Source organism: Mustela putorius, unplaced genomic scaffold (assembly GCF_011764305.1).
Source record: "Mustela putorius furo isolate JIRA1106 unplaced genomic scaffold, ASM1176430v1.1 tig00003853_pilon_pilon_pilon, whole genome shotgun sequence".
Taxonomy (NCBI): domain Eukaryota; kingdom Metazoa; phylum Chordata; class Mammalia; order Carnivora; family Mustelidae; genus Mustela; species Mustela putorius.
This window is the reverse complement of record NW_025422005.1, coordinates 50,895,391-50,923,008: the sequence shown is the minus strand read 5'-3', so window position 1 is coordinate 50,923,008 and position 27,618 is coordinate 50,895,391. Positions and strand designations below refer to the sequence as shown.

At 35.7% G+C, this 27,618-nt stretch overlaps 1 protein-coding gene across 2 annotated transcripts in view; it reads right to left on the bottom strand.

Annotated features, from left to right (window-relative positions):
* The window catches only part of ATG4C (autophagy related 4C cysteine peptidase), a 75,832-nt gene that overhangs the window by 25,754 nt on the left and 22,460 nt on the right, over positions 1-27,618 (bottom strand). For both annotated transcript variants that reach the window (XM_045064655.1, XM_045064654.1), the window contains exons 2-7: positions 26,208-26,345; positions 18,002-18,085; positions 12,093-12,326; positions 9,855-10,185; positions 7,775-7,845; positions 4,161-4,297 (exon numbers count right to left, since the gene is read on the bottom strand). In XM_045064655.1, coding sequence (XP_044920590.1) covers positions 4,161-4,297; positions 7,775-7,845; positions 9,855-10,185; positions 12,093-12,326; positions 18,002-18,085; positions 26,208-26,283 — 933 coding nt within the window. In that variant the 5' untranslated portion in view covers positions 26,284-26,345. The remainder of the gene's footprint in view (positions 1-4,160; positions 4,298-7,774; positions 7,846-9,854; positions 10,186-12,092; positions 12,327-18,001; positions 18,086-26,207; positions 26,346-27,618) is intronic.

Sequence of the window (27,618 nt, the reverse complement as noted above, 5' to 3'; positions counted from 1 at the left end):
GGGCTTCACACTCGGCATGGAGCCTACTTTAAAAAGAAGTAAAAGTTTCCTGGGTGCCTGGGTGGCTCAGTCTGAAGAGCATGTGACTCTTGTTCTCAGGGTCATGAATTCAAGTCCCATATTGGGTGCTGAGATTACTTAAATAAACTAGCTTTTTTAAAAAAGAAAACTAACAATTTCCCAAAACCCCAACACTAAGAGCTCATCATTATTAATATTTGGGAAACACCATCTTGAACTTGATGTATTTTACATACATTCACATAAAGATTTATTGAATACAGTCCTATGTATGTGGGATCACACTACATATGTTGTTTTAACTTTAGTCGCTCATTATATTATATACATCTTTTTCTACCAATAAATACAGATCACTAGTATAATTTCTAATGGCTGTAAAATACTCAATTTTATGAAAATAGCACAACATGCTTTAAAATCTCCATTATGAATATTTGTTTCCAGGTCCTCACTGTTATAAATAAACCTTTAGAGAAAACAACAACTTTGTACATTTTCAGTCATGTGAAAATATAGAGGTTTTTCTGGAAAGGAGAACTGCAACTAAAAAAGTTAAATATAATAAAGAACACGTATGATAGGTTAAAATTTTAGAGCTAACAAATTAAGATGAAATTATACAGAAAATGAACAATAAAATATTATTATTCTATTTTTATTATTCCATTAATAGTCTATTATTCTGTTCCTTTCCCCTAAAATAAAAATCCTTAATTAGAGAGTGCCTTACTTCAAGTTGAAGCAGTCTGATCAGCTGACACACAATGTTTCTGACAAAGAGAGCCACCAGGAAGTGAAAGTTCTAAGTCCCTCATAGCCAAGAAAAGAAAAAAATATATAGCAGGAATCATCAGTGGCTCTCCTCAGCAAAAAAAGAATGACTCCAAGTAATGGAATAAAGACTTTGGTTCCTGACATCTATATTTCCTTTATAACAGACTAGAGCACATTTAGCAATAAACAGAAGCAGATTAGGAACTGGAATGCCATTACATATAAAAGACTGCACCTTTGGAAACCCGAAACACTTTTCAGCTCCTAAAAAAGCTTCTTCACGGTTATCTAGTGGTGAGAATTTATTGAGCTGTACTCATGAAGCAATAAATAAGACTGAAGTAATCAGTCAAAAAGAAAAGTCCTAATTTGTCTTGCTGGAGAAGAACATATTAGATTTTCCCCATCCCAGGTCCTTTAAAATATAAATAAATAAATAAACAAACAAACTTCCTGAGCTAAGAGCTGATAAAGCACCACACCAAACTTCTTTCTATTCAGAGAATGTAGCAGGGGATGGTACCATCTCTGAAAGATTGGAATTACCTTGATTAATAAATTTGAAAAATAGAACTGAGTGGTGAATTGTATTGAGTACAATGCACAATGGTTTGGCAGGAAAAAAGACAACTGCTGACAAAGGAGGAGGAGGAGGAAGTGGAAGGAGAGAGGGAGATGGAGTAGGAAGCATGGAATGCTGGTGGAGGAGGAGGTGAAGAAAGAGAAAGGGGAGCAGAGGAGGAAGAAGAAATGGAAGAGGAAGATCATTCTTTTTTCAGGACTATCACTCTATTTTTTCACTTCCAAGTGAATGCCTCTTTACAAGTTATCATTTTGACTTTTGACCCAACCAAACCCAAGCAAACATAACACAAAGCATATAGCCTACTCTATTTAGCTATTTCAGCCATTTTCTGCTGATAACTGAAAAGTTAAAATGTATAAAATGTAAAAATTAAACAAAACTTACATTTTTAGAAGTCCATATTTTAGGAGCACCTGAATGGCTCAGTTGCTTGAGCACCTGACTCTTGGTTTTAGCTTAGGTTGTGATCTCAGGGTCGTGAGCCCACATTGGGTTCTGCACTTAGTAGGGAGTCTACTTGAGATTCTCTCTCTCCCTCTGCCCCTACTCCCATTCATGCTAAATAAATAAAATACTTTTTTAAAGTCCATATTTTAGGGGAAAATATGAAAATAACAAAAATTGTGGTCATTACCAGTTTGTTATCTGAACTTAAACTTATGACTTGACATCTCTCTTTTCTGTTTTATGAAGGTAAGATAGTTCCCAGCTGTTGCGAAGGCAAAATGAGATATATCTGTATTAAAAGTATTATACAAACATGAGAGGTAACAAGTATTTGTTGAGCAACTCCTATATGCTAGGTACCGAGGATCACTCTTAACAGCTAACCATGGTTTGTTTCACTACACTTCAGGCTCCAGTGAATCATTCAAGAGCATGAGACAATCCTGCCATCTGATAAGAAATATTAATACCACCAAGGAGCAAAGCCCTCAGCTATATGAAACATGCCTTGAAGCCATCTGCAGCCCATTCTACCAGAAATTGGGGTTTGGCTAAAGGAGTCAGTTTCAAGATTGTCTCAGTTCCTAATCTTTTCATGGTTAAAGAAAAGACATAGAGAATCCAGTTCAAACGTGATTACAACCTATTGAGACATGGCAACATGCCAAAAGTCCCAAAACCTTCAATGGATTCGCTAGATGAAATGGCTCATAACTTCTCACATTCTACCATTAACTTTACTAAAGAGCCCACATGTTAGAAAGCAAACCCCACTTCTACCTAGGGAATTCATATGTTATCAATATAGTACAGTATTGGTATTATTAGTAACAGGTATGCCTACAGAATTTTAGTAACTATTATGAAAAGCCAATATACCAGCTAGAAAACTTCTATATCCATGTATTGAAAACAACTGCTCTAGATTTTTAGAAACAGCACAATCTACAGTGAGGATATATGTTTCACTCATATACACATGGACCACGATGCTTCATGTGGGGAACAAACTGTTACTGAAACACAAGAGACAAATTTCAAGATTACTATCAAGATTACTATGCCATAACACTCCATTCAAAGAGGAATTCCATCTCTGGCCTTGAAAAGATGAGAACTTTATTAAAACTATGAAAATAATATAAATACTATAATCTTAACCAAAATGAAGTATTTCAAAAGTTAAAGTTTTGTGCAAAAAGCAGAATCAGACCTATAAACAGAAGGGACGTGGGAGAGATGGGCAAAATGAGTAAGAAGAATGGGAGATACAGGCTTCCAGTTTTGGAACGAGTAAGTCACAGTCATAACAATAGACACAGCACAGGGCACCTGGGTAGCTCCATTGGTTAAGCAACTGCCTTCAGCTCAGGTCATGATCTCAGGGTCCTGGGATCAAGCCCCGCATCAGGCTCCCTGCTCAGTGGGGAGCCTGCAGCAAGGAACCTGCTTCTCCCTCTCCCTCTGCCCTCCTCCCTGCTTGTGCTCTCTCTCTCTGTCTTAAATGAATAAATAAAATCTTAATAAAAGAAAAAACTAAAAGAAAAAAAAAAGACACAGCATAGGGAATATAGTCAATGATACGGTAAAAGCGTTAGCATTGTATGATGACAATTGGTAGCTACCGGTGTGGTGAGTACAAGCATAACACAGAGAAGCTGAGTCACTATGTTGTGCATCTGAAACTAATGTAACATTGTGTGTCAACTATACTCAAATTAAAAAAAATTTCTTTTAAGTTGAAGTTTTGTGACAAGTGAATGTCTTGTTGCCCAAAACAAGATAACATAATTAAACAGGTTCATCTGGAAAAAAGAATTATGTGTTCTCAAATAGAACAGATTTTTAACTGGCTAATATTAAAAAAACCAAGGTGGAACCTTCCCCCATACTATCTTCATCATTTCTGTCTATATAAAACAGTCATTCTACTTATTAACCTTTGGTGGCACAGGAAACAAGTTAAGAGACAATACAGCAATAATAGAAAACTCAGTTTATTTTAATCATTATCTCAAAATAGTTTAATGTGGGTTTTATAAATAAAGGTACATACTTTTAAACAATCACAAATAGGGATAATGGGAACTGTAGACATATTACATATTATGACTGTTCTGGCATCTATGTTTCTTTGATTAGCTACAAAAAGATTAAAAGGCTACTTGGTCATAGAACACCATACCCTTTAAATTATATTTGATCTTACAGTACTGAAATTTAAAATCCAAGCTTTACATGACTATCCATTTCATAGAAAAAAGACTGCAAATCTTCTGTATTTTTCATATTAGCTAGCATTATGTTAAAAAAATTAGTTATTTCATACCTTTACAAAATCTAAGTAGTCGGTGTTGGTCCTTTCCCCACCAAGTCTAACGGGGATTAGAATAATAACGGCTTTGTCATCTGTATTATCAGAGGCCATGGAAGTGCACTGTTTATCAATTACATCAGAACTGTAAACTGAGAAAAATATAATAAATATGTATTAAATTTTATAAAAATGATTTTCAGAAACATTTTTACTCTCATCCCTCCTCCCCATTGGCCAGTCATCTGATCTCTGATATCACTATCAAGGTCTCAATGAGTCAAAAAATGTCTACCTCACTTATACATTCTTCAGATACTTAATTGAGTAGCTACTATATGGTACCAAGGACTTCACCAGTGAGCAATATAGAGGAAAAACCCTGTCTGCATAGATCATATACTCTAATATAAGGAAATAGATAGTAAATTAGTAAAATGTAAGGTATGTCAGATGGTTTGGGGCCCCTGGGTGGCTCAGCTGGCTAAGCGTCTGCCTTCAGCTCAGGTCATGATCCCATCAGGCCCCATCAGGCTCCCTGCTCACTGGGCAGTCTGCTTCTCCCTCTCCCTCTGCAACCCCCTCCCACTTATGCACACTCTCTCTCTATCTCAAATAAATAAACACAATCTTAAAAAAAAAAAAAAGATACGTCAGATGGTAATGAGTGCTTTGAAGAAAAACACAGGGAGAAAGATGGATAGGAAATGCAGGTGTGGGGGGTGGGAGTTAAAATAAGGTGGGGAGGAGGGCCTTATGAGAAACCTAACAGTTAAATCAAGACAAAGTAAGAAATCAAGAATGCCAGAACTTGGGGGAAGAGCATTCCAGGTATAAAGATCAATCAATGCAAATGCCTGAAGGCAGAAGCATAACCACCACATTCCAGGTACAAGAGGCCTGTGTCTCTGGAGGGAAGTTAGCAAGGGGTAAAATAACAGGAAATAAGGTTAGGAGATAAAGTAAAACACTGGGGGGGGGATGAAGACAGATTGTGTGAACTCATTTTCTTTTCTTTTTTTTTTAAAGATTTTATTTATTTATTTGACAGAGGGCAGAGCAAGAGCGAGAGAGCACGAGTGAGGGTGAGTGGCAGAGGGAGAGAGGCAAGCAGGTTTACCACTGAGCTGGGAGCCCAATGTGAGGCTCAGTCCCAGGACTCTGGGATCATGACCTGAGCCAAAGGTAGACATTTAACCGACTGAGCCCCCATGTGTCCCAAAATGGGTGAACTCTTTCCAATATTAGTGTATGTGCTGCCAAAGCAAGCAAGAGACTGGGTGAGCTCTTAAAGGCCATTGTAAAGACTGCAGTTTCTACTTTGAATGACATAGCATGCCACTGAAGAGTTTAGAAAAGGAATGTCCTAATATGACTTACACTTTACTTGTGTTTCCTGTGTTGATAATAGACTGTAGGGACAAGGGCTGAAGCATATAGAACAGCTAGAAAATAGGGTGCCTGGGTGGCTCAGTAAGTTAAGCATCCAACTCTTGATTTTAGCTCAGGTCATGCTCTCAGGGTCCTGAGATCAGGCCCTGTGTCAAGTTCCACAGACAGTGGGAAGTCTGTTTGAGATTCTCTCTCTGCCTCTCCCTCTGTCCCTCCCCTGTCATGCTCACATGCTCTCTCTCAAATAAATGAATCTAGAAAGCAAGGAAGGAAAGAGAAGGGAAGGGGAAAGGAAGGGAAGGAGGGATGAAGGGAGGGAGGCAGGGAGGAAAAGAAAAGGAAGAAGGAGGGAGGAAGAGAAAGGAAGAAAGAACAAAAAAAAAGAGATGGAGGAAGGGAGGGAGGGAGAGAGAAAGGAAGGAAGGAATTGCAGTAGTCTATCATGAGATGATAGTGGCTCAAACAAGGGCAGTAATTGTGAAGGTAGGGAACAGTCATGGGCTGGTCATTTGGAGCTGGTTAAAAGTGATCAGTAAATTAAAGAACTCCTTAATATGTGAAAGGCAAGATGGGAGAAGGAAAAAAAGGGAGTCAGAGATGATTTGAATGGTTTTGGTACAAGTAAACAGAGTAAGAGACATACCATTTACAAAAGCATACTATAGACAACCATAGGAGGGGCACAAAGAGGAGAATCAGGAATTCAGTTTTAGACATGCTAAGTCTCAAATATCTATTAAACATGCAAGCAGAGAGGATGAGTAGCCAGTGATGGATATAAAAGCCTGGATTTGGTGAAAGGTCCTATAAATGTGGGAGTTGACAGCACACAGATGGTTCTGCAAAGCCATGAGACCAGGTGAATTCAAATCTGTGTACAGGAGAAAAGGTCTAAAGGCTGAGTGCAATTTTAGAGATCACCAAGATAAGGAAAACCAGCAAAGAAGACTGGGAAGGAGTAGACAAGATAGAAGGAAAACCTGAAAAGCAGCATTCTAAAAACCAAGTAAACAAAACATTACAAGGAGGAAAAAGTGGTCGACTGTGTCAAAGGCTGCTGGTAAATTATGTAATGTGAGGACTGAGAAGTGACCCCTGGATTTTTAGCAAGATTAAATTATTGTAAGAGCAGTCTGGGTAGAGTGATGGGTGTTAACAGCCTAAGTAGAATACTTCAAGAGAAAATGGGGGGATTTTGTAGAACCATATACAGACAAAACTTTATTTTGTTTTGTTTAACAACTACAAAACAGCTTTCTTCAAACTCCCTGTTTGAAGAAAACCAAACTCTTCTGCTCTTGAAGTTAGCTGATTAACAAATTCTGCTACTTGTGCCCGACTTCTTCCCTTTAAATTTCAAATTTAGGTTAAGAGCTACCAAATTCTTCTGTTCAGCAGTTTCCCTATCTCCCATAGTCAATCTAAACCAAAGGTACAAAAATGCAACAAGAGTTTTTTTCATGTCTCAATTCTATCATCTTACTTTTTCCAAACTACTCAGTAATGACTTCTAATTATAAACCTTTAAGTTCTCTCATTTTTCTGAGGCAGCACACACATGACCATCCCTATCTCTGACTCTTCTGAACTAATATATATACTTTAATCAAATGAGCTTCACCTGCAGAGGACAGACTGCTGGTTTCCAGAGGCAGCGGGTGGGGAAGAAGGTGAAGCGGGTAAAGGGAGTCAAAAGGTACAAACTTCCAGCTACAAAATAAATAAGTCAGGAGAATGTAATGTAGAGCATGGGGACTACAGTTCATAATACCTTGTTATATTTGGAAGTTGCTAAGAGGGGCACATGGGTGGCTTAGTTGGTTGGGCATCTGCCTTCGGCTCAGGTCTCAGGTGGTGATCCTGGGGTCCTGGGATCAAGCCCTATATCCAGCTCCCTGCTCAGTATGGAGTCTGCTTGTCCTTGTCCCATGCCTTTTCTCACTGCCTTCCCTCCGTTTGTGTGCTCCCTCTCTCTCTCTCAAATAAATAAAATATATTTTTTTAAGTTGCTAAGAGAGTAGATCTTAAAAGTCTTTATCACAAGAAAAAGATTTTTGTGACTACATATGGTGACAGATGTTAATCAGACTTACTGTGTGATCATTTTACAATATATACAAATAATGAGTCATTATATTATAGAGCTGAAACTATTATGTTATATGTCAATTATATCTAAATTAAAAAGTATAACCAAATAATAGATAATAAACATTAGAATTATATATATTCCTCACCTGTACAGTCTTGTGCAACATAAATAGTTATTCCTTGTAAATCAGGGTGTCTTGCTTCTTCAACTGCTTTTCTAAAAAACAACACATATCATCCTTTAAAAGCCTAACATTTTCAGTTAATAGTTAAAGGTTTAATTTAAGGGGAAAGAGCCATCATCTTTTTTTTTTTTAACTTTCTTATTTAACCTATAGTGTCTGCTCTCAAAACTATTATCTGAATGACATCTAAATCAAGTCAATCCTTACACTAAATTACTCAAAGAACATTAAAATATAAGTTACAGGGACACCTCAGTTAAGACTTGGACTCAGTTTCAACTCAGGTCATGATCTTAGGGTCATGAGATCAAGCCCCAAATGCACTCATGCTCAGTGGGGAGTCTGCTGGAGATTCTTTTTCTCTCTCTCTCTCAAATAAATACATAAATCTTTTAAAATAAATAGATAAATCGGGGCGCCTGGGTGGCTCAGTGGGTTAAGCTGCTGCCTTCGGCTCAGGTCATGATCTCAGGGTCCTGGGATCGAGTTCCGTATCGGGCTCTCTGCTCACCAGGGAGCCTGCTTCCTCCTCTCTCTCTCTGCCTGCCTCTCTGCCTACTTGTGATCTCTCTCTGTCAAATAAATAAATAAAATCTTTTTAAAAAAAATTAAAAAAACAAATAAAATAAAATAAATAGATAAATAAATGCAAGCATGACTATTTTTCCCTTCACTCAAAAACCTAAGTAACCTGAACAAATGAATTTCCTGATTTTGAGTCTTAGAATTCTATAAGTAAAATTGCAAGCTGAAAAATATTTGAGTGAGTATTATGTTCTCAATGGCACACATGATTTGAAAAAAGCCACAATAATATCTGTAAAAGGAAATTAGACAAATTGGAAAAAATATAAATATTTTTATTTAACTGTATCTTTATAATTCTTTAATTTCACATGACTTATTATTTATGTTTGCATGTGTTAATTTAGAAGAGGGACTGGCAAACTATGGGCCATAGGCCAAATACAACCTGTGGCCTGCTTTTGTACAACCTGTAAGCTAAGAATGGTTTTTACAGTTTTGAAGGGTTATAAAACAAAAAAAGAAAAGAAAAGTAGGCAACAGAGCCCTTTATAGCCTACAAAGCCTAAAATATTTACCATGAGGCCTTTTACAGAAAAAGTGTTCTGATCCCTGGTGTCAGAACATAGTATCTTGGAGAATAGAAACTAGGCTTTTATAATTACATCTTTATAAATATCATACCAAGCAGGACTTGATATTATTATTAACAATCCATTTAATAACATTAGGCAAATACATTTCCATTTGTAAGCATCTGGCCTATAAAATATAAAAGCCTGTTAATATGCAAAAAAATGTAATAATTTCTAATTTATATATGATTTTAGATGGAGTAAACTTACTATAACATACTATATCTGGATGATATATTAATGATTCCATTTACAACAATGGAACACACAACAAATAAGACAATTTTTTTTTAAATCAAGCAATATCCAAACAAATGGCACATAAAAGGCTGAGGAACAGTGAAATTTGACTTTTGACTTTTTTCTAACTACTCTGAATGTCACAGACCCTTTACTTTTACTATGATATAATTATAATATTAATAGTCCCATACATTTACAATTCACAAGAATTTGATGTGTGCAAAGAAATGCTGAAAACATCATTTTAGCTCTTGACATTTCATTACACTATCAGTACATTACAGCCCCCAGGTTACACTATTAAAAAAAAAAAAACTATAATGTTATGTATGTTCCAAGGTTGAAAGAGTTGTTAGTTTTTAGAACATTCCAATAAGGTGGTCTAATGAAAAGCTGGTTAGACACAAACCCTGGATATCTATACCAATGAACAAAAGAAAAATTTGTCATAGATAAATTAAATGCAACTAGAGTTGCAAGGTCTTGTTTTTTCCTTATTAGCAAATGAAAGCTTCCTTGTGAATATTCTCAAGCAGTAAGACTTTAGAACTGCCAATTTTATATATGCACTGCAAAAATCAGTATCTCTAAGCCTAAGGACCTCTGTCGTAAGATGAAAGATTTCAATACAATTTTACCTTAAAATATGAGCAACCACAGCTGGTCCATACCAATCTCCGGCTTTTTTCCCAGACTTCTTTCCATATTCTATTAGTTGATGTAAACCAAAGAGAGCCAAAGGGGAATCACCAAACCAAGAGATGATTTTCCTGTGATAAATTTCATTTCGCATTTCATGATCATCAGAATATCTTCTGATTGCTTCCTTCTGAGAAACTGTTGGGGTTTTGAGTTCTCCTTCCCCTGAAAGTGATGCTTCAAATGATGCAGTAAATTTTTTTACAGTGTTGGAAGTCCATGATTCAGAGTCTGAATTTTCAATGTTCAAAGCATCAGGCCACGTCCAAGCTATAGTAGTTCCAAAGCAAGGTGTTCAGATCTTTTAAATAGATTTTAACAATTCTACTAAAGTAAGTAGATAGCATTTAAAGTGATACAGGTTACTAAACTAAAATAGTAAACTCAGAAGTAGGCAAATTTATAGAGAAAGAAAGTAGATTGTTTGCATATGGCAAGCAGGGTATTGGGAGTGACTGTCATAGGATAGGAGGTTTCTTTTGGGGATGATGAAAATGTCCTAAAATTCGGTAATGGTGATGGTTGCAGAACCCTGGAAGCATACCAAAAACCACTGAATTGTTCACTTTAACTGAGTGACTTTATGTTATATAAATTATATCTCAATAAAGCTTTGTGATATGTTAAACAAAAGTATTGAGATTAATTTTTTAAAAAATAGTAAACTCAGGTACAAATAAACAACTCCAGAAAATGCTTTTCTTTTTCTTTTCTTTTCTTTTCTTTTCTTTGACAGTGCTGAAATGGAATGAGGACATCTGTACTCCCTTACCAGTATTGTTTATCAGATATCCAGTCTTGACTACCCAAAGGCACAATAAACATAATCACTAACATGAATGAGAGAATAACTTCAGAAAGAGGATTTTGATTATATGTTAAAATATAAGTCTAACCATAGAAGTTTTAAATTTCTTTTCTTTTTTTCTCAAACAATCCTTTCAAAATAATCATTGTTTAGAGAGTAATATCAATTTTCTAGTAAATGAGAAGTTGATAAACAGAAGTCATTAAAGATCAAAGATCCCCCCCCAAACCAACTATATTCACTACTTCACAGTTTTTATGATAAGACAGTTTCAAGCACACATGTAACTTTAGGTTAAAAAAATGAGTCACAGACTCAGAGAACTAATTAGGACTGTGAAAAATATCCCAATTCTTGCCAATGACTGCACAAGACTACAAATAAATCCTCTCAGAGAAAGTTTAAAAATTCTTTTTCTTTGTATTATCCATACCACTCTTTAATAAACATTCTCTCTAAATAATCTCATCAATAATCCCTACAGAAAGGTTACCAAATATTTGCCATGCAATGCAGGGAAATTATTTAACACTTTAAAAATATGATAATACTTAGTAATAACCATATATGATAGGCTAAAATACCAAACCAAAATCTTCCTACAAATGTACAAATTATAAAAAAATGGACTAACAGAAATGGTAAGAAAGGTTTTTGTTTTTTTTTTTTAAATAGATATATGTAAGAAGTATCAATGATATTTTTGAGAGTCTAAAAGATGAAACATGATAATCTTAAGATGAAGCATGATAACCTTATTAAGAATATGCATAATCAAGTTAACTGATTATAATCATATTTGTAAAGATAAAAACATTTTAAAGCATTATTGATATGTAGAGAGAAAATAAAGAAATGGCTTAAATTTCTTAAGATTTAAATAATATACAAATAACAACTACCTGCTCAAAGTCACTGCTATTGACCTGCTCAAGATTTACTGAACTGGAGATAATCCAGATAATTCAATCAAAAAAAACTAAATAACAACAAAAAAAAACCAAAGGCTACTAAAAACTCATACATGTAAGTAATACACACCCTAATTCAATAAAGATAGAATATGCTAGATTAGTTACAACCTTTAGAAGACATAAGGAAGTCAAGAAATTAACTATACAAAATTTTACACAGTTTATAAGCTGGACCTCAAATTAAAAAAAACAAACAGGTGAGCCTGGGTGGCTCAGTCGGTTAAGCCTCTGACTCTTGATTTTGGCTCAGGTCATGATCTCAGGGTTCTGAGACTGAGCCCCACGTCAGGCTTTGTGCTGGGCATGGAACCTGCATAAGATTCTCTCTCTCCTTCTTCCTCTGTCCCTGGCTCTCCAAAACAAAAATTCCGTACAAAAACAGAGATTTTATTTACCTCTACCAAGAAAGTGTAGTATGAGTCCTTGAGCCAATAGCATCTGGCCAGTTCTTAATGTACAGCCCCAACCACAGTCTGTTGTCAAAGCCGAGCCTTCTATTTGAGGAAATTCTTCCCTATAGGTCAACCATATTCTTGAAATGAAATCTTTACGAAATTCTTCTACATTTCCCGCAATTACATGATCTTCTATTGTACATCCTGATCTTGCAGGTAACAGTTTATTCTCATCTACAAAATAAAAATATAAACTATAATCTAAATATATGCAAAGAAATGTCAATAATGGTATTATGTCCCCATTACTGCCCATTAGATATGGACTATATTATAGTTTTTCTAATAGATTTTTTTTCAATTTAAATGAAGATAAATGTTATTCTGCCTAATCAGGCTATTATGAAAATCAAATGCGAATGGATGCTGAAATGTTTTGTACACTCTTGAACTAGCTAATAAAAGGTATCATCAGTAACACTGTTAATAATAATATCCTATATTCCAAATATAATCAACTCTTTTATGAGGGGATAATATAAAAATACCTTTTCTTTTTGCCTCATTTGGCTGAGGATATACATATTAGTGCTCTCTAAAATGAGATTTGCAAATAAAATATCATGATTTGTCAATATGTAAGACTGAATGTGATCACATAAACTTGTTCTTAAAATCAAATAAAAGGTGCACATTGTATTTATTGTCATGAATATTTATACTCAAATTATATAATCAAAACTAAGAAGCTGAAGAGTAAGAATATGAAATTCCTAACTATATAGTTATCCTTTCATGTTGAAATATAGTTTTTTAAAAACTGCTCTGACCCACATATATCATTTTAAAAAGCTTTTTCAAATTGATTACCTATAATACAATTTCTGTGTGAAAACTGTGGTCACTGTTTGCCCAATAATTTACAAAATACTGAGGCTCAAATGAACTAACATTCCTTGATTACTCTCTCAAAACGAAAAAGAGAGAATATCTTAGTCACCTTTACAACCTCAGCATGCAGCACAGTGTCTTAAACAAGTAGATCCTAATAAATGTTGCTTGGTTTAGGTAGGTGGACAGGTGGATAGATAAATCTGCCTACAACTCTCAATTCCAAGGAGTTCAATTTCCAATGCCCTTCTGCAGGATGTTAAAACAGTTTTATCATGCTTTTATTCTTTATTCTTGCTGCACCTATCCTCCTTCAAGTTCATTCTGAAAAAAAATCACAGTCACCTGAACTTCATAATATTCAGCTTAATGAAGGTAACTTGTGGCATACAGATTCAATGACAATAAAAAGAATGACTACCAAACCCCCATGATCAATGAATTTCTCTCACTATTTGAAGTTAATTACAAATAGAAATGCCTAGAAATTTAACAAGGCCCTACAAATATGTCAAATATTTCTACTTTAGAGACATTTAAATTTGTTTGAAATCTGATACAACAGTACATAACTCTCACACCCTTATCCTGTGGCTTGCCTAATCTCCTACCTTGATGAAGTGATTAATTCTTTATCCTTTTAAGATCTAGTCTTTAGGGCACCTGGGTAGCTCAGTCAGTTAAGTGGCTGCCTTCGGCTTAGGTCATGATCCCAGGGTCCTGGGATCTAGTCTCTAAATTTACTCTAAACATTTACTCTAAATTTAAAATTTACAGGGCGCCCAGGTGGCTCAGTCAGTTAAGCCTTTGACTCTTGATTTTGGCTTATGTAATGTTCTTAGGGTCAGAAGAGGAACCCTAATAGGGCTCCATGCTGGGCGTGGAACCTGCTTAGGATTCTCCCTCTCTCTGCCCCTCCCCCTCTCTGCCCCCGAAAAAAATTTACTCTAAATATTATTGGAAAATTGCCAATACTAAATGAACTTCATTGTCCTGTTGACTTTCCACTATAGTAATACTGCCCCTACTATTCCATTCTTTTACTGGCTTTTCTTTTCACAATCTTAATTAATCTATAATATTTATCTACATTTGCCTCCTTTCCAAATTTCAAGTACACTAGAGGAGAAGGAATGCTTTCTTCTGCACCCCTAAAGCTCCAGGACTTTGCAGAGAGTTCATTCAGTTCATAATGGATGCAATAAACATTTGTCAGGTGAATGTAAGATAAGTGGAACCAAAGGAAGAGGGGTTTTTAAACTTTAGTTTTGCTTTTGTTTTTTATGATGGGAGAGATGTGAGAGCTGAGCTCTACAAAGCATGGGAAGTCTCAAAGAACCACAACAAAGTGAAATGAAAGCTGATAAAGGAAACAGAAGAGAACTGCTATTATCATTGAGGGTTCAATCAAGGCTGACTATCACAATTAAACAAGTTAATATGAGAAATAATTATAAGTAAGCAAATTGTAAAATGAACTCTCAAAGACTACAGCTCTTGTAATTATCAAAGTATAGGATAAAATAAGTATGCATATGTTTAAAAAATAGAAGAGTATTGAAAAACAAATAACTAAAACCAGACTATTAAAACTGATCAGGCACATAGGAAAGAAAATCAAATGGAACTGCTAGAAATGAAAAATATAATAACTAAAAATAGAAATTTGGTGTAAGATTAAACAGAAAATTACATACCACTCAGGAGATAATTAAGAAACCAGAATTAAGAGCTAAAAAATTGCTCAGAATACAGCACAGAGAGACAAAGTAATAGAATATGTAAAAAAATAAAATAAAATAAAACAAAGAATTTCAGAGACACGAAAAAATCTAACAAAGATTTATCAGAGATGCTGGAGAGAATAGGAAGAATGGGGAATAGCTATAAATTAAAAGTGCTGAAAATATCTCAGATTTTAAGAAAGACATGAATTCTAAGTAGAGTAAAAGAAAGTTCAAATGAAAGACAAAAAAAAAAAAAATTATCTTGAAAACAACCAGAGAGAGGGTGCCTGGGTGGCTCAGTAGGTTAAAGCCTCTGCCTTCGGCTCAGGTCATGATTTCAGGGTCCTGGGATCAAGTCCCGCATTGGGCTCTCTGCTCGGCAGGGAGCCTGCTTCCTCCTCTCTCTCTGCCTGCCTCTCTGCCTACTTGTGATCTCTGTCTGTCAAATAAATAAATAAAATCTTTAAAAAAACAACAACAACAACCAGAGAGAACAAAGAAATGACAGCTTCAAAATACTGGAGAGAACATGTTCTTGTCCTGAGGTAACCAAGAATTTATTAAACAGAACACAATAGCAATAACTATGTAAGGAGGTAAAATAGTTAACCAGACTGTATTAAAATTAAGAGCTACTGTTCTTTGAAAGATAACATTAAGTGAGTGAAAAAGTAACCAATAGATTAAAAGAAGACATTTCCTACAAATATTTTCAAAAAAGGATTCACATCTAGAATACATAAAGAAAACTTAGGAATGAATCAATAAGTAAAAGAGAATCTAATAGAAGACATATCCAAACGGAAAAATGTTTATGAAAATATGCTCATTCCATTAGTTATCAGAGAAATGAAAATTAAAATCAAAATGTAGCTCTAATTAAAAAGGAAAATATCAAGTAATGGTGACAAAGAGAAAGTAGAATTCTTACAATATAATTAACATACAGTATTATGTCATATCAAATTAAAGCTAAATAAAGTAATATTGTGTTTTTTGTGTTGAGTTCAGTTTTGTTATACTCCTTAAAAGTATATACACAAGGTTTTTATCTTCTCTATGTATGAATAATTCATAATTCAAAATTCTAAAGATTTAATATAAAGTTATTAAAATAATAACTCGATATTTGTAATAAAGAAATAATACAAAGAAAAAGTCTTTCTTCCACTGGATTCTGTCGTTTTGGTTATATATCCTAGCTTGGTGCTGAAACAGACACTTGATACTTTAAGGAGTGGTAGGTGAAGATAAGGCCACCATGCCGAGATTGGCAGAGTAGGAAGATAAACAGAATATGAGTCCTTGATGTCACAGAGGCCCTGAATTAACCAACCTAAAGCCGTCCCTACATGGGACTTCTGCTTGTGTATGTTAATACATCCCCTTATTTTTTAAACTATTTTGAAATACATCCATTAGCAACTTTTCTAATTTGGTCTCCTCCTGTAGTTTTATAGCAGCCTGTACTTCTGCTTCATCACAAATATAATGGTATTGATGACTTTTTTTACTTATTTGTTTAATGTCTTATCTGCTGGACAATAAGTTCCTTGACAGTAAGGACTGTGCCTATCATACTTTCAACATCAACTCCTCACCTGGCACATTATAAGACTCTCAATAAATATTTGTGGAATAAATAAATAACCTTATTAATCAAACCTCCTACTACTGAATACTTAAGTTGTTTCCAACTTTTTATTTCAATAAAGCTACAATAAACATCCTTGTACGTGTGTTCTCCACACATATGGGGAACTTCACTACGGTAAATACTTAAAGGTCAAATTTCTGGGTTCTAAGTTGTATATATTTTCAATTTTTCTAAGCACTCTCAAATTTCTCATGAAGAGGTTGTACCAATTTATGCTCTGATCACCCGTGCTTGCATTTCTATTTCTTCATATCCTTGTTAACATTTGATATCATGAAACCTTTCAATTTTTGCAAATCCGATGACTAAGAAATAGTCATCTCATTTTAATTTGCACTCCCTTTATTATTGGCATAGCACTTTTCCATATTTGGCCGTTCAGATTTCTACTTAAAAAGCACCTGGCCTGTTGATTTTCTTGGCTCACTTTTTTCTTGGATTGTTTATATGTTTTATATTAAATTTGTAGTTCATTATTATTTTGGAAACTAACCTTTTGTTTAAGATGTAGATGGAGAGAGAGAAAGATCATCATGTAATACACATAGAGATAAGACACCTACACACAGGAAAAGAGAATGAAAGAGTATGTGTAAATATCTTCTCTATCTTGCTTGCTATGAAATTTTGTTTATGGTGTCTTCTGTCATATAGATATTTTAAATTTGTATTTGGTCAAATTGATCAATATTTTCTTGTATAGGCGATAATGTTATTTTTTTTTAAAGATTTTATTTATTTATTTGACAGAGATCACAAGTAGGCAGAGAGGCAGGCAGAGAGAGAGAGAGAGAGGAGGAAGCAGGCTCCCTGCAGAGCAGAGAGCCCAATGGGGGCTCAATCCCAGGACCCTGGGATCATGACCTGAGCCGAAGGCAGAGGCTTTTTTTTTTTTTTTTATTTGACAGCAGGAGGGATTACAATTAGGAAGAGAGGCAGACAGAGAGGGGGGGAAAGCAGGCTCCCCACTGGGCAGGGAGCCCGATATGGGTCTCGATCCCAGGACCCTGAGATCATGACCTGAGCTGAAGGCAGAGGCTTAACCCACTGAGCCATCCAGGTGCCCCGAAGGCAGAGGCTTTAACCCACTGAGCCACCCAGGCGCCCCTATAATGTTATGTTTTATATAAGAAGTTCTTCGCTGAAGCGCCTGGGTGGCTCAGTCAGTTATGCATCTGACCTTGGCTCAGGTCATGATCTCAGGGTCGTGGGATGGAGCCTGGTGTCAGGCTCCCCACTCAGGGAATATGCAGGTCTCTCTCACTATGCCCCACCCCTGCTCATGATCCCTCGGTCTCTCTCTTTCTCTCAAATAAATGAATAAAATCTTTTTAAAAAAAATTCTTCTCTCCCAAATATCATACCTATGCTGAGTAAATGCAGGCTAGCTGCTGTTACTTTTCTATCTTTACCACTCCAGTGAAACTGCTCTCTCAAAAGTCATCAGCAATTAAATACAACTTAAAAATTATTAAGAAGGTACATTTTATGTGTATTTTGCTACAATAAAAAAAGTATAAGTAAGCAAAAAGAAATATGCCAAAAGTAGATTAATCTGGAAATAAAACAATGAAAACAGTTACACAATGAATTTCTAGAAAGATTTTTAAATGGATTACAAATTTAGCACTTACCTTCATATTTAAAATGGTAACATTTTCCAAGCAATAATACAGGGGAATTTCTACTAAAATATGTTTTTGTTTTCAACACCCAACCTAAACAAGAAAAGAGAAAAGTTGTTTGCAATTAAAGGATTTCAGACTAAGAGTCTAGCAGCATTTCCTTTTTCTTAATTTGAAATTGTTAATTTTCAACTATGGACACACATTTTTTTGCATGAATAGCAAAATATATGGACAATGAACTGAAAATACAGGCCACTTATGTGACATTCAAATACAGTCAAGTATTTTAAACATATTCTATCCACAAAAAGGACATAGAAAAAAAAGAATTTAATTTTAATTTCTTTTCAAACAGGTCACAGTGTTACCACACAATGGTATAAAACTTAAAAGTACAAATTCTACTCCAGTTTCTCTGACATCAATCTCTTTTCCCAAGTGCAACAAATATTACCAATTTCTTATATTTCCTTCCATCTTAGATAATTAAAATATTTAAAGAAATTGAGTATTCCAATGGAGTGATTTAAGGACAAGGTAACAAAATACAAAATACACTAGTGCTTTTGATAAATGTGTATTGAAGTTTCCTGGAAAAATGTTTTAACCCCATCATGTCAGCCACCTGAGGATCTCTGAAATACTGAATAAAGCTTTCAGATATCATTCCAATTTTCTTCCTACTAAACTCTATGTGTCTAAAAGGTAGTATCCTCTTGGGTTGTTTTTTTTCCCATGACCCTGAAAGCATGACCTGAGCTGAAACCAAGAGTCTGTTGCTCAACCAACTGAGCCATCCAGGTGCCCCTCTTGGTTTTTTTGTGGTACCATTAGTAGTTCTCGATTTCCTGAAAAAAAGCCTGTCCATTACATTCCTAAATATTCCCAAGTATATGAAATTCCTGACTGCTAATGGTAGCCTTAAGAGCCGCTTCTGAAATGCAAGAGCATATAAACAGAAAGAATCTGAAATTGGGAGTCAACAGACTTAGGTCTGCTTTTTTTTTTCTTTCTTTCTTTTTTTGGCCAGCAAAGCAAAGTTTATTGAGCGATAGTAAAAATTTACTGAATAGAAAAGGCTCCTGACGGGTGCCTGGGAGGCTCAGTGGGTTAAGCCTCTACCTTTGGCTCAGGTCATGATCTCAGGGTCCTGGATCAAGTCCCACATCAGGCCCTCTGCTCAGCAGGGAGCCTGCTTCCTCCTCTCTCTCTCTGCCTCCCTCTCTGTCTACTTGTGATCTCTCTGTCAAATAAAAAATCTTAAAAAAAAAAAAAAAAAAAAAAAAGCTCCTGAAGAGGGAGGAGACCCAAGAGGGTTGCCTGACAGGTCTACTCTTAGGTAGACTATCTGCCATTTATATTGAAGAACTGATAGAAAATTTAAAATCAGTAAGTCTCATGAAAGTACTCCCCAAAGTGCTGTAAAACAAATAAATACAAAAAACAAATAAAAATATGTATTCACAATAAAGATGATGCAAGTATTTTCATTTGCTGGAGAAAAGAATGGAAAATCAAACCCAGGAATCGGGTTTTCCTGCAGCCTGGATTACTGCAGTACTCTCCAGAATGATTTCTGTGCCATCAGTCTTTCTTCACTCTAGCATATGTCACACGTCACTGCCGTATTAATCTCCCTGTGGCTCAGTTTTGATTAGGTAACTCTTCAGCCCAAAAACCATCCTCAGTGACTCATTACTTAACAGATTTATTATGAACTTCTTCTCAGTAATACTAAAGAGTTTCCAAAATATGCTACAAATTACCTTTACAGCCATCTTTACCACTACTTTCACTTATACTCAAAGTGGGGCTTGCTATGTGGGTCATACTACCATGACAAAAACGTCCTCCTCAATATCAGCCTATCTAAATCCTACTTCTTCTGGCTCATGGATGCACTTGTAAGCCAATTTTTCCTTTTCACACTTGGCTTTGATATTCTTCTCTGAACTCTAATGGGAAATTAGTATTCACTGGCCACTTACTGTATACCAGGAACTAGACCAGGTACTTTACAAACATTATGTCTTTGAAATATTATTAGTACTGTACTGAAATAATTCTAATCCCCAAAATACTAATAACTCCCTGCCCTCCAACAGCATTTCTAAGGAAAATTTGAAGAACTTCACAAAAACCTCAAATAAAAGGAAATAATCTTTAAGGAGGAACTTCTATGCTTTAACCTCTGCCTACCCCTCTTGAAAGTTACCAGTCCTTCCTCAAGAAAACAGAAGTTGCGAATCTAGTTTCAGGCACTGCAAGGATCCACATTTTACATGAGCACAGATTTACAGTGCTTTAAAGCTCAACCATCATTCATATGGTACATACTCTTGCTTTTGTATTTCCTGTGCAAATCCTGGCAGGACCTAATCCTCATAATAGACTGACTTCCTTTAATACTCCATGATGCTAGGTACATAAAGATGACTCAGGACTTCTGATAAGGCCCAGCCATTTTCCTCTGTTTTTCCACAAGCATGTCAGAGCTGAATTAAACCAATATGCCAAGTAACTGGTTTAAGTTCTTCTTTTTTTTTGATTATTTAGTTTTAGCTGACCAATTTTCATTTCCTCTTTTTAAAAGCATTGTAAGCAATGTAACACAATCTCTAACCTAGCTTGTTGATGTTGAACTAGGACTCTCTGGCACACAGAGATGGTAAATGAAAGATGTAAAATTCATAGAAGAACAGGATAACAGAGCCCAGAGCATAGGAAAGAGCCATGAGTAAGAAGTATGATTATGAATAAGTTCTTACACATACTGAAAAATATATATTCATCAGAATTCTCCATACTCGAGTATATATTTTTATTTTATTCTTCAATTTCCCCTACTTTTTACTTCTAAATCTCAATTTATAGCAGCAGAGAGGTGGGACAGAGACATCCTAAATGTCATTATGATTTCTAAATAAAAACTAATTAAATAAAACTAAATAAATTAAGAAAGTAAGTGAATTTGGCCAAAAAGCCATTAAACAAGTTGACACAAGGTGGTTACTGTCTATGAGGGGTGAGCATTGACCAGTAGGAAGTATGAAGAAATTTTCTGGGGTGAAGGAAATTTATATATATTGATTAAATTGTTAGTTTCATAGATATAAACATGTATCATACTCTGCAAATCGTATACTTATGATATGTTCACCTCACTTTGTTACTTTTCTCTTAATTACAAAAAGAAATCAAGAGATAAACTAGAACAGTGTTTCAGTTATTTGTTCCTATTTAACAAACCACTCCAAACTTAATAATTTGAAACAACTTTTTTTCTTATATCACATAGTTCTGAGGGTTGATTTGGGCTCAATCTCCCACTGGTCATGCTTGGAGTCTCTAATGTCATAAAAATCAGATGGAGAGGCTCAACTGAGACATTGCATTGGCTAATGCTTTCTCTCTAATACAGTCTCAGGGCCTTTCTTCTTCGTGTGGCCTTTCCATGCTATTTCTCCAGCTGAATATCTAGGCTGGTTACATAACAATTCAGAGCTCCAAAACACAGCAAGCAGAAGTTGCCTCTTAATGACCAGCCCTAGAATTGACAGAGCCTCACTTCTGTCTCATTCTATTGGTTAATATAAAGCATAGGCCAGCCCAGACTCAACAAAAAAAGAAACAACACAAATGTGATTAAAGATCCTTACTAAGGACCATCTTTGGAGCCTAGCTACCATAAACAGAATATTACAAAAAATCCTATAGTCCATTGAGTCAGCAACTTGAAAATCACGAGGCTTTAAAAGATGCAAATAAGCCAAAGAACATAGAAATAACAGATGACAATGATTTTCTGGAGGATCAGAAACGCACAGAAGGATGGTTTACTTATTACTATTATTTTTTAAACTTTTTTTCAATTTCTTTTTTTTTTTTAAGATTTTATTTACTTATTTGACAGTCAGAGATCACAAGTAGGCAGAGAGGGAAGCAGAGAAAAAGGGGGAGAAGCAGGGTCCCCACTGAGCAGAGAGCCTGATACAGAGCTCCATCCCAGGACCCTAAGATCAAGACCTGAGCTGAAAGCAGAGGCTTAAACCCACTGAGCCATCCAGATGCCCCTACTTATTACTATTTTAAAAAGGAAGTCAAGTTTACATACCTCATAATGTCATGTAAATAAAAGGGGGGAGGGAGGAAAAAAGCAAAAAATGAGTTTTACAAAAAAGTAAGGTCCAGTCTTTTTTTTTCTTTTAAAGATTTTATTTATTTGTCAGAGAGAGAGAGCACACAAGCAGGCAGAGGCAGAAAGAGAAGTAGGCTCCCTGCAGAGCAAGGAGCCTCATGTGGGACTCGATCCCAGGACCCTGGGATCATGACCTGAGCTGAAGGCAGCAGCTTAACTGACTGAGCCACCCAGGTGTCCCAAAGTCCTCAGTCTTTTAAGCCTTGAGTGCTATGCCATTTCTAGTTCTTTCTTCATCACTTCATAACACTGACATTGATAAATAATCCTAATTATGTTTACTGTATTCAGAAAACAGCAAGACTGGGGAGCAAGAGAGGCTGGGTTTGAGTATGAGTTTCAAGACTTATAACTTTGATATATGACCATGAATATGTCCCTTAATCTCAGTTTTTTAGTGAAAAAAAATCCCAGAAAGATATCAGTTTTTTAAGAGTTTATTTATTTATTTATTTGACAAAGAGAGAGATCACAAGTAGGCAGAGAGGCAGGCAGAGGGAGAGGGGGAAGAAGGTTCCCCACCAAGCAATTAGCCCGATGTAGGGCTCCATCCCAGGACCCTGAGATCATGACCTGGGCCGAAGTCAGAGGCTTAACCCACTGAGCCACCAGGTGCCCCACCAGAAAGATATCTATCACAGAAATAAATGAGATTTACATAAGAAGGTATATAAATTATCTACAAAATGCTAATATGCTGGGACCCCTGGGTGGCTCAGTTGGTTGGACGACTGCCTTCAGCTCAGGTCATGATCCCGGAGTCCCAGAATCAAGTCCCGCATCGGGCTCTCAGCTCCATGGGGAGTCTGCTTCTCCCTCTGACTTTCTCCTTGCTCATGCTCTCTCTCACTGTCTCTCTCTCAAATAAATAAATAAAATCTTTAAAAAAACAAACAAACAAAAACCAAAATGCTAATATGCTAATGGGTATTTAATCAATGTTAGTTCTTCCTACACCACCCATAATACACAAACTCTAAGCAAGGAAAATACATAAAACATTTTAGAATGATTTTCACCAATAAAATCAAATAAAGAATACTACTTCATAACTTGAAGCTATCTAGAACACTTAGTTACCTGAACTACTACCAAGTAGCTATATGACAATTTTCAACTTACAAATGAAATCTTCATCACACAACCTGTTCACCAGATTAAATGGCTTAAAAAAGAGCATAAACCTCTATTTGCAGAGGAACATGATCCTACATTCAGAAAATGCTAAGGAATACACAAAAAACTGTTGGAGGTAATGAAGTAGAACACCAAGCTTACAAGAAACAGGATCAGATTATAAAAAAACAACTGTATTTCTATATACCAGCAATAAACATACTAAAATAAAATTAAGAAAACAATTCATTTTAAAATAGCATCAAAAAGAATAAAATACTTAGGAATAACTTTAACCAAAAAGTGCAAAAGTTATATGTAGAAAACCACAAAATGTCACTGAAAAAAATATAAGCCTAAATATAAGCAAAGATATCCCATATCCATGGATTGGAAGACTTAATATGGCAATACTCTTTTAAGATGACAATACTCTGAAGTGGATCTACAGATTCCATATAAAATCTATATCAAAATCCCAGATGGATTTCTTATAGAAATTGATAAGATGATCAAGAAATTCATATAGAAATGCAAGGGATCTAAGAATAGCCAAAACAACCTTGGAAAAGAAGAACAAAGTTAGAGGAATCACACTTCCCAGTTTTAAATTTTACAAAAAGCTAAGGTAATCAAGAAGTGTAGTACTGGCACATGGACAGATGTGTAGATAAACAGAACTGAATTGCAAGTCCAGAAATAAATCTCTACATCTATGGTCAACTGATTTCAGAAAAGGGTATCAAGATCATTCAAAGGAGAAAGAACAGTCTTTTCAAAAAATGGGGCTGGGAAAACTCAATAGCCACATACAAAAATGAATTCGACTTATAACTCATATCACAAGCAAAAATTAACTCAAAATGGAACACAGACCTAAATGTAAGAGCTAAAATAATAAAAAATCTTTTTTTTTTTTAGATTTTATTTATTTATTTGATAGAGATCACAAGTAGGCAGAGAGGCAGGCAGAGAGAGGGGGAAGCAGGCTTCCCGCTGAGCAGAGCGCCCAATGCAGGGCTTGATCCCAGGATCATGACCTAAGCCAAAGGCAGAGGCTTTAACCCACTGAGCCACCCAGGTTCTCCTAAAATAATAAAATTCTTAAAAAAAAAAACATAGGTACAAATCTTCATGAGCCTGATTTAAGCAAAAGTTTCTTAAATATGATACCAAAAGCACAAACAACCAAAGGAAAAAAATATATAAATTGATTTCATCAAAATTTGAAAGTTTTGTGCTTCAGTGAACACTATAAAATAAGTGAAAAGATAACCCCAAAATGTGAAGAAATATTTACAAACCATACATTTATTTGCTAAGGGATTTGTATCTAAAATATACAAAGAACACTTAAAACTCAACAATAAAAAGACATAACCCAATTAAAAAAGCACAAAGGATTTAAATAAACATTTTCCAAAGAATTATTAAAATAGCCAATAAGAATATGGAAAGATGCTTAATGTCATTATTCGTCAAGGAAATACAAATCAAACTCCGTAGACACTTCACACCCACTGGAATGACTTTAATAAGAAAGATGAACAGGGAGCCTAGGTGTCTCAGTCAGTTGAGCATCCTATTCTTGGTTTTGCTTGGGGACACAATCTCGGGGTTGTGAAATCAAGCCCTGTGTGCAGGCTCTGTGCTCAGCACAGAGTCTGCTGGAGATTCTCTCTCCCTCGCCCTTGCCCCTACCACTCATGCTCTCTCTAAAATAAATCTTTTAAAAATTTTTTTAAAAACGTGGACAATATGGGGCAGCTGGCAGGCTCAGTCAACTCCTGATCTCCAGTTTGTGAGTTTGAGCCTCACTCTGGATTTAGAGATTACTTAAATAAATAAAAGACTTAATTTAAAAAAGGATGGACAATAGAAAGTGTTGGTTGGGATGCAGAGAAATTCAGAACTTCGAACACTGCTGATGGGAATATAAAATGGTGCAGCCACTTTGAGAAACAGCTTGGTAGTTCCTCAGTTACACTTAGAGTTAACATATGATCTAGCCATTCTACTCCTAAGTATATACCCAAGAGAACTGAAATGATATATTCACACAAAAATTCATATACCATGTTCATAGCAGCACTATTCATATTAGCCAAGAAGTCAAAACAACCAAAATGTCCATCAACTAGTAAGTGATTAAGAAAATGTGGTATGGCCATACAATGAAATATTATTCAGTCACAAGGAATGAAGTAGTGATATATACATGCTACAATATGGATGGATTTCAAAAACACTATGCTAAATGAAAGGAGCCAGACACAAAAGGCCACAAGTTGTATGATTCCATTTATATGAAATGTCCACATTGGAACACCTGGGTGGCTCAGTGGGTTAAGCCCCTGCCTTCGGCTCAGGTCATGATCCCAGGGTCCTGGGATCGAGTTCCGCATCGGGCTCCTTGCTCAGCGGGGAGCCTGCCTCTCTCTCCGCCTCTGCCTGCCTCTCTGCCTGCTTGTGTGCTTTCTCTCTCTCTCTTTCTGACAAATAAATAAATAAATAAAAAATCTTTAAAAAAAATGTCCACAATACCCAAACCCATAGAGACAAAAAGTAGACTGGTGGTTCCCAGGGCCTGGAGAGAAGTAGGGAGCTGCTAATGGGTTCAGGATTGCTTTTGGGGGTGAAAAAATGTTCTGGAATTAGATAGTGATGATGGTTGCACAATCTTAAAATATATTAAAAACCGCTGAATCATAAAAGGGTAAATGTTTTAGTATGTAAATTGTATCTCAATTTTTAAAAAATCAGTGTCCATAGTTTTCCAAATTCAATGTTTATATTCATTCAAGAGAAACTTAAGCAATTGTGAGTGACTTAATAAGGCAAACGATACACGTCCTCAAATATTTCTTTAGATTTATACAATTTTCGAATGATACTTACTATATTTCATGTTGTTCCAAGCAGATATAAATTTAGTTTTTAGCTTGTCAACTTCATCTGTTCCTGTGGCCTCCATATTCAAATTCTAAAGAAAAAGCCATCACTTGATTGCATTCTTCTGTAAAGTTATCTTTAGTGCTAAAAGAAAAAAATTAAAGAAAAATAAGTCATGAGTATATATTATATGGTATATTACTGCTTAAGTTTTATATATGATTAATACAATTTGAATACAATTTGAACTGCAAATGAGCAAACCAATTTCTTATTTTACATAACAGGATATAATATATTCTATAAACAGGGGCGCCTGGGTGGCTCAGTGGGTTAAAGCCTCTGCCTTCAGCTCCGGTCGTGATCTCAGGGTCCTGGGATGGAGCCCAGCATCAGGCTCTCTGCTCAGTGGGGAGCCTGCTTCCTCCCTCTCTCTCTGCCTGCCTCTCTGCCTACTTGTGATCTCTGTCTGTCAAATAAATAAATAAAATCTTTAAAAAAATATATATATATAATATTCTATAAGCACTTTAATTACAAAAAACATCAAATACCAAATACACAATAAAAATTACCATACAAAACCAAACAATAACCTCTTCCAAGTACTCACAATTAAGAACAATATGTTAGTTTAGTGAAATAACTCTGCTTTGGTGCTTGTGAGACTATTCAAGATTTGTTTTATTTGTAATGACGGAAGTTGGTTTTAAGTCTCTCAAGAAATAACAACTGTCCGGCACCTGGGTGGCTCAGTTGGTTGAGCATCTGCCTTCCGCCCAGGTTGTAGTTCTACAGTCCTGGGATCAAATTCTATATGGGGCCCCTGCCCAGAGGAGAGTCAGCTTCTCCCTCTCCCTCTGCCACTCCCCCTACTTGTGCTCTTTCTTTTTCTTTCTCATAAAAATAAATAATTGTTTAAAAAAATAAATGACAACTATCTTCAGAAAGGAGGACTCCACTTAAAACTGATTGTCACTACTTTCATATAAAACCTAAAGTTTTGTTTTTTAAGGCATTTCCTCCCTAAATGCAGTCAATACTGCATTTTTTAAAAAATTCATTTGACAGAGATCACAAGTAGGCAGAGAGGGAGGCAGAGAGAGGAGGAAGCAGGCTCCCCGCTGAGCAGAGAGCCCGATGTGGGGCTCGATCCCAGGACCCCGAGTTCACGACCTGAGCCAAAGGCAGAGGCTTTAACCCACTGAGCCACCTAGGAGCCCCAATACTGCAGCATCTTTTAAACGCTACTAAAAACAGAATGGCTTAAGGGCACATGGGTAGCGCAGTAAGTTAGGCATGGGGCTTTTTTTAAATTATTTTTATTAATATATAATTTATTATTAGCCCCAGGGGTACAGGTCTGTGAATCGCCAGGTTTACACACTTCACAAAATTCACCATACCACACACCCTC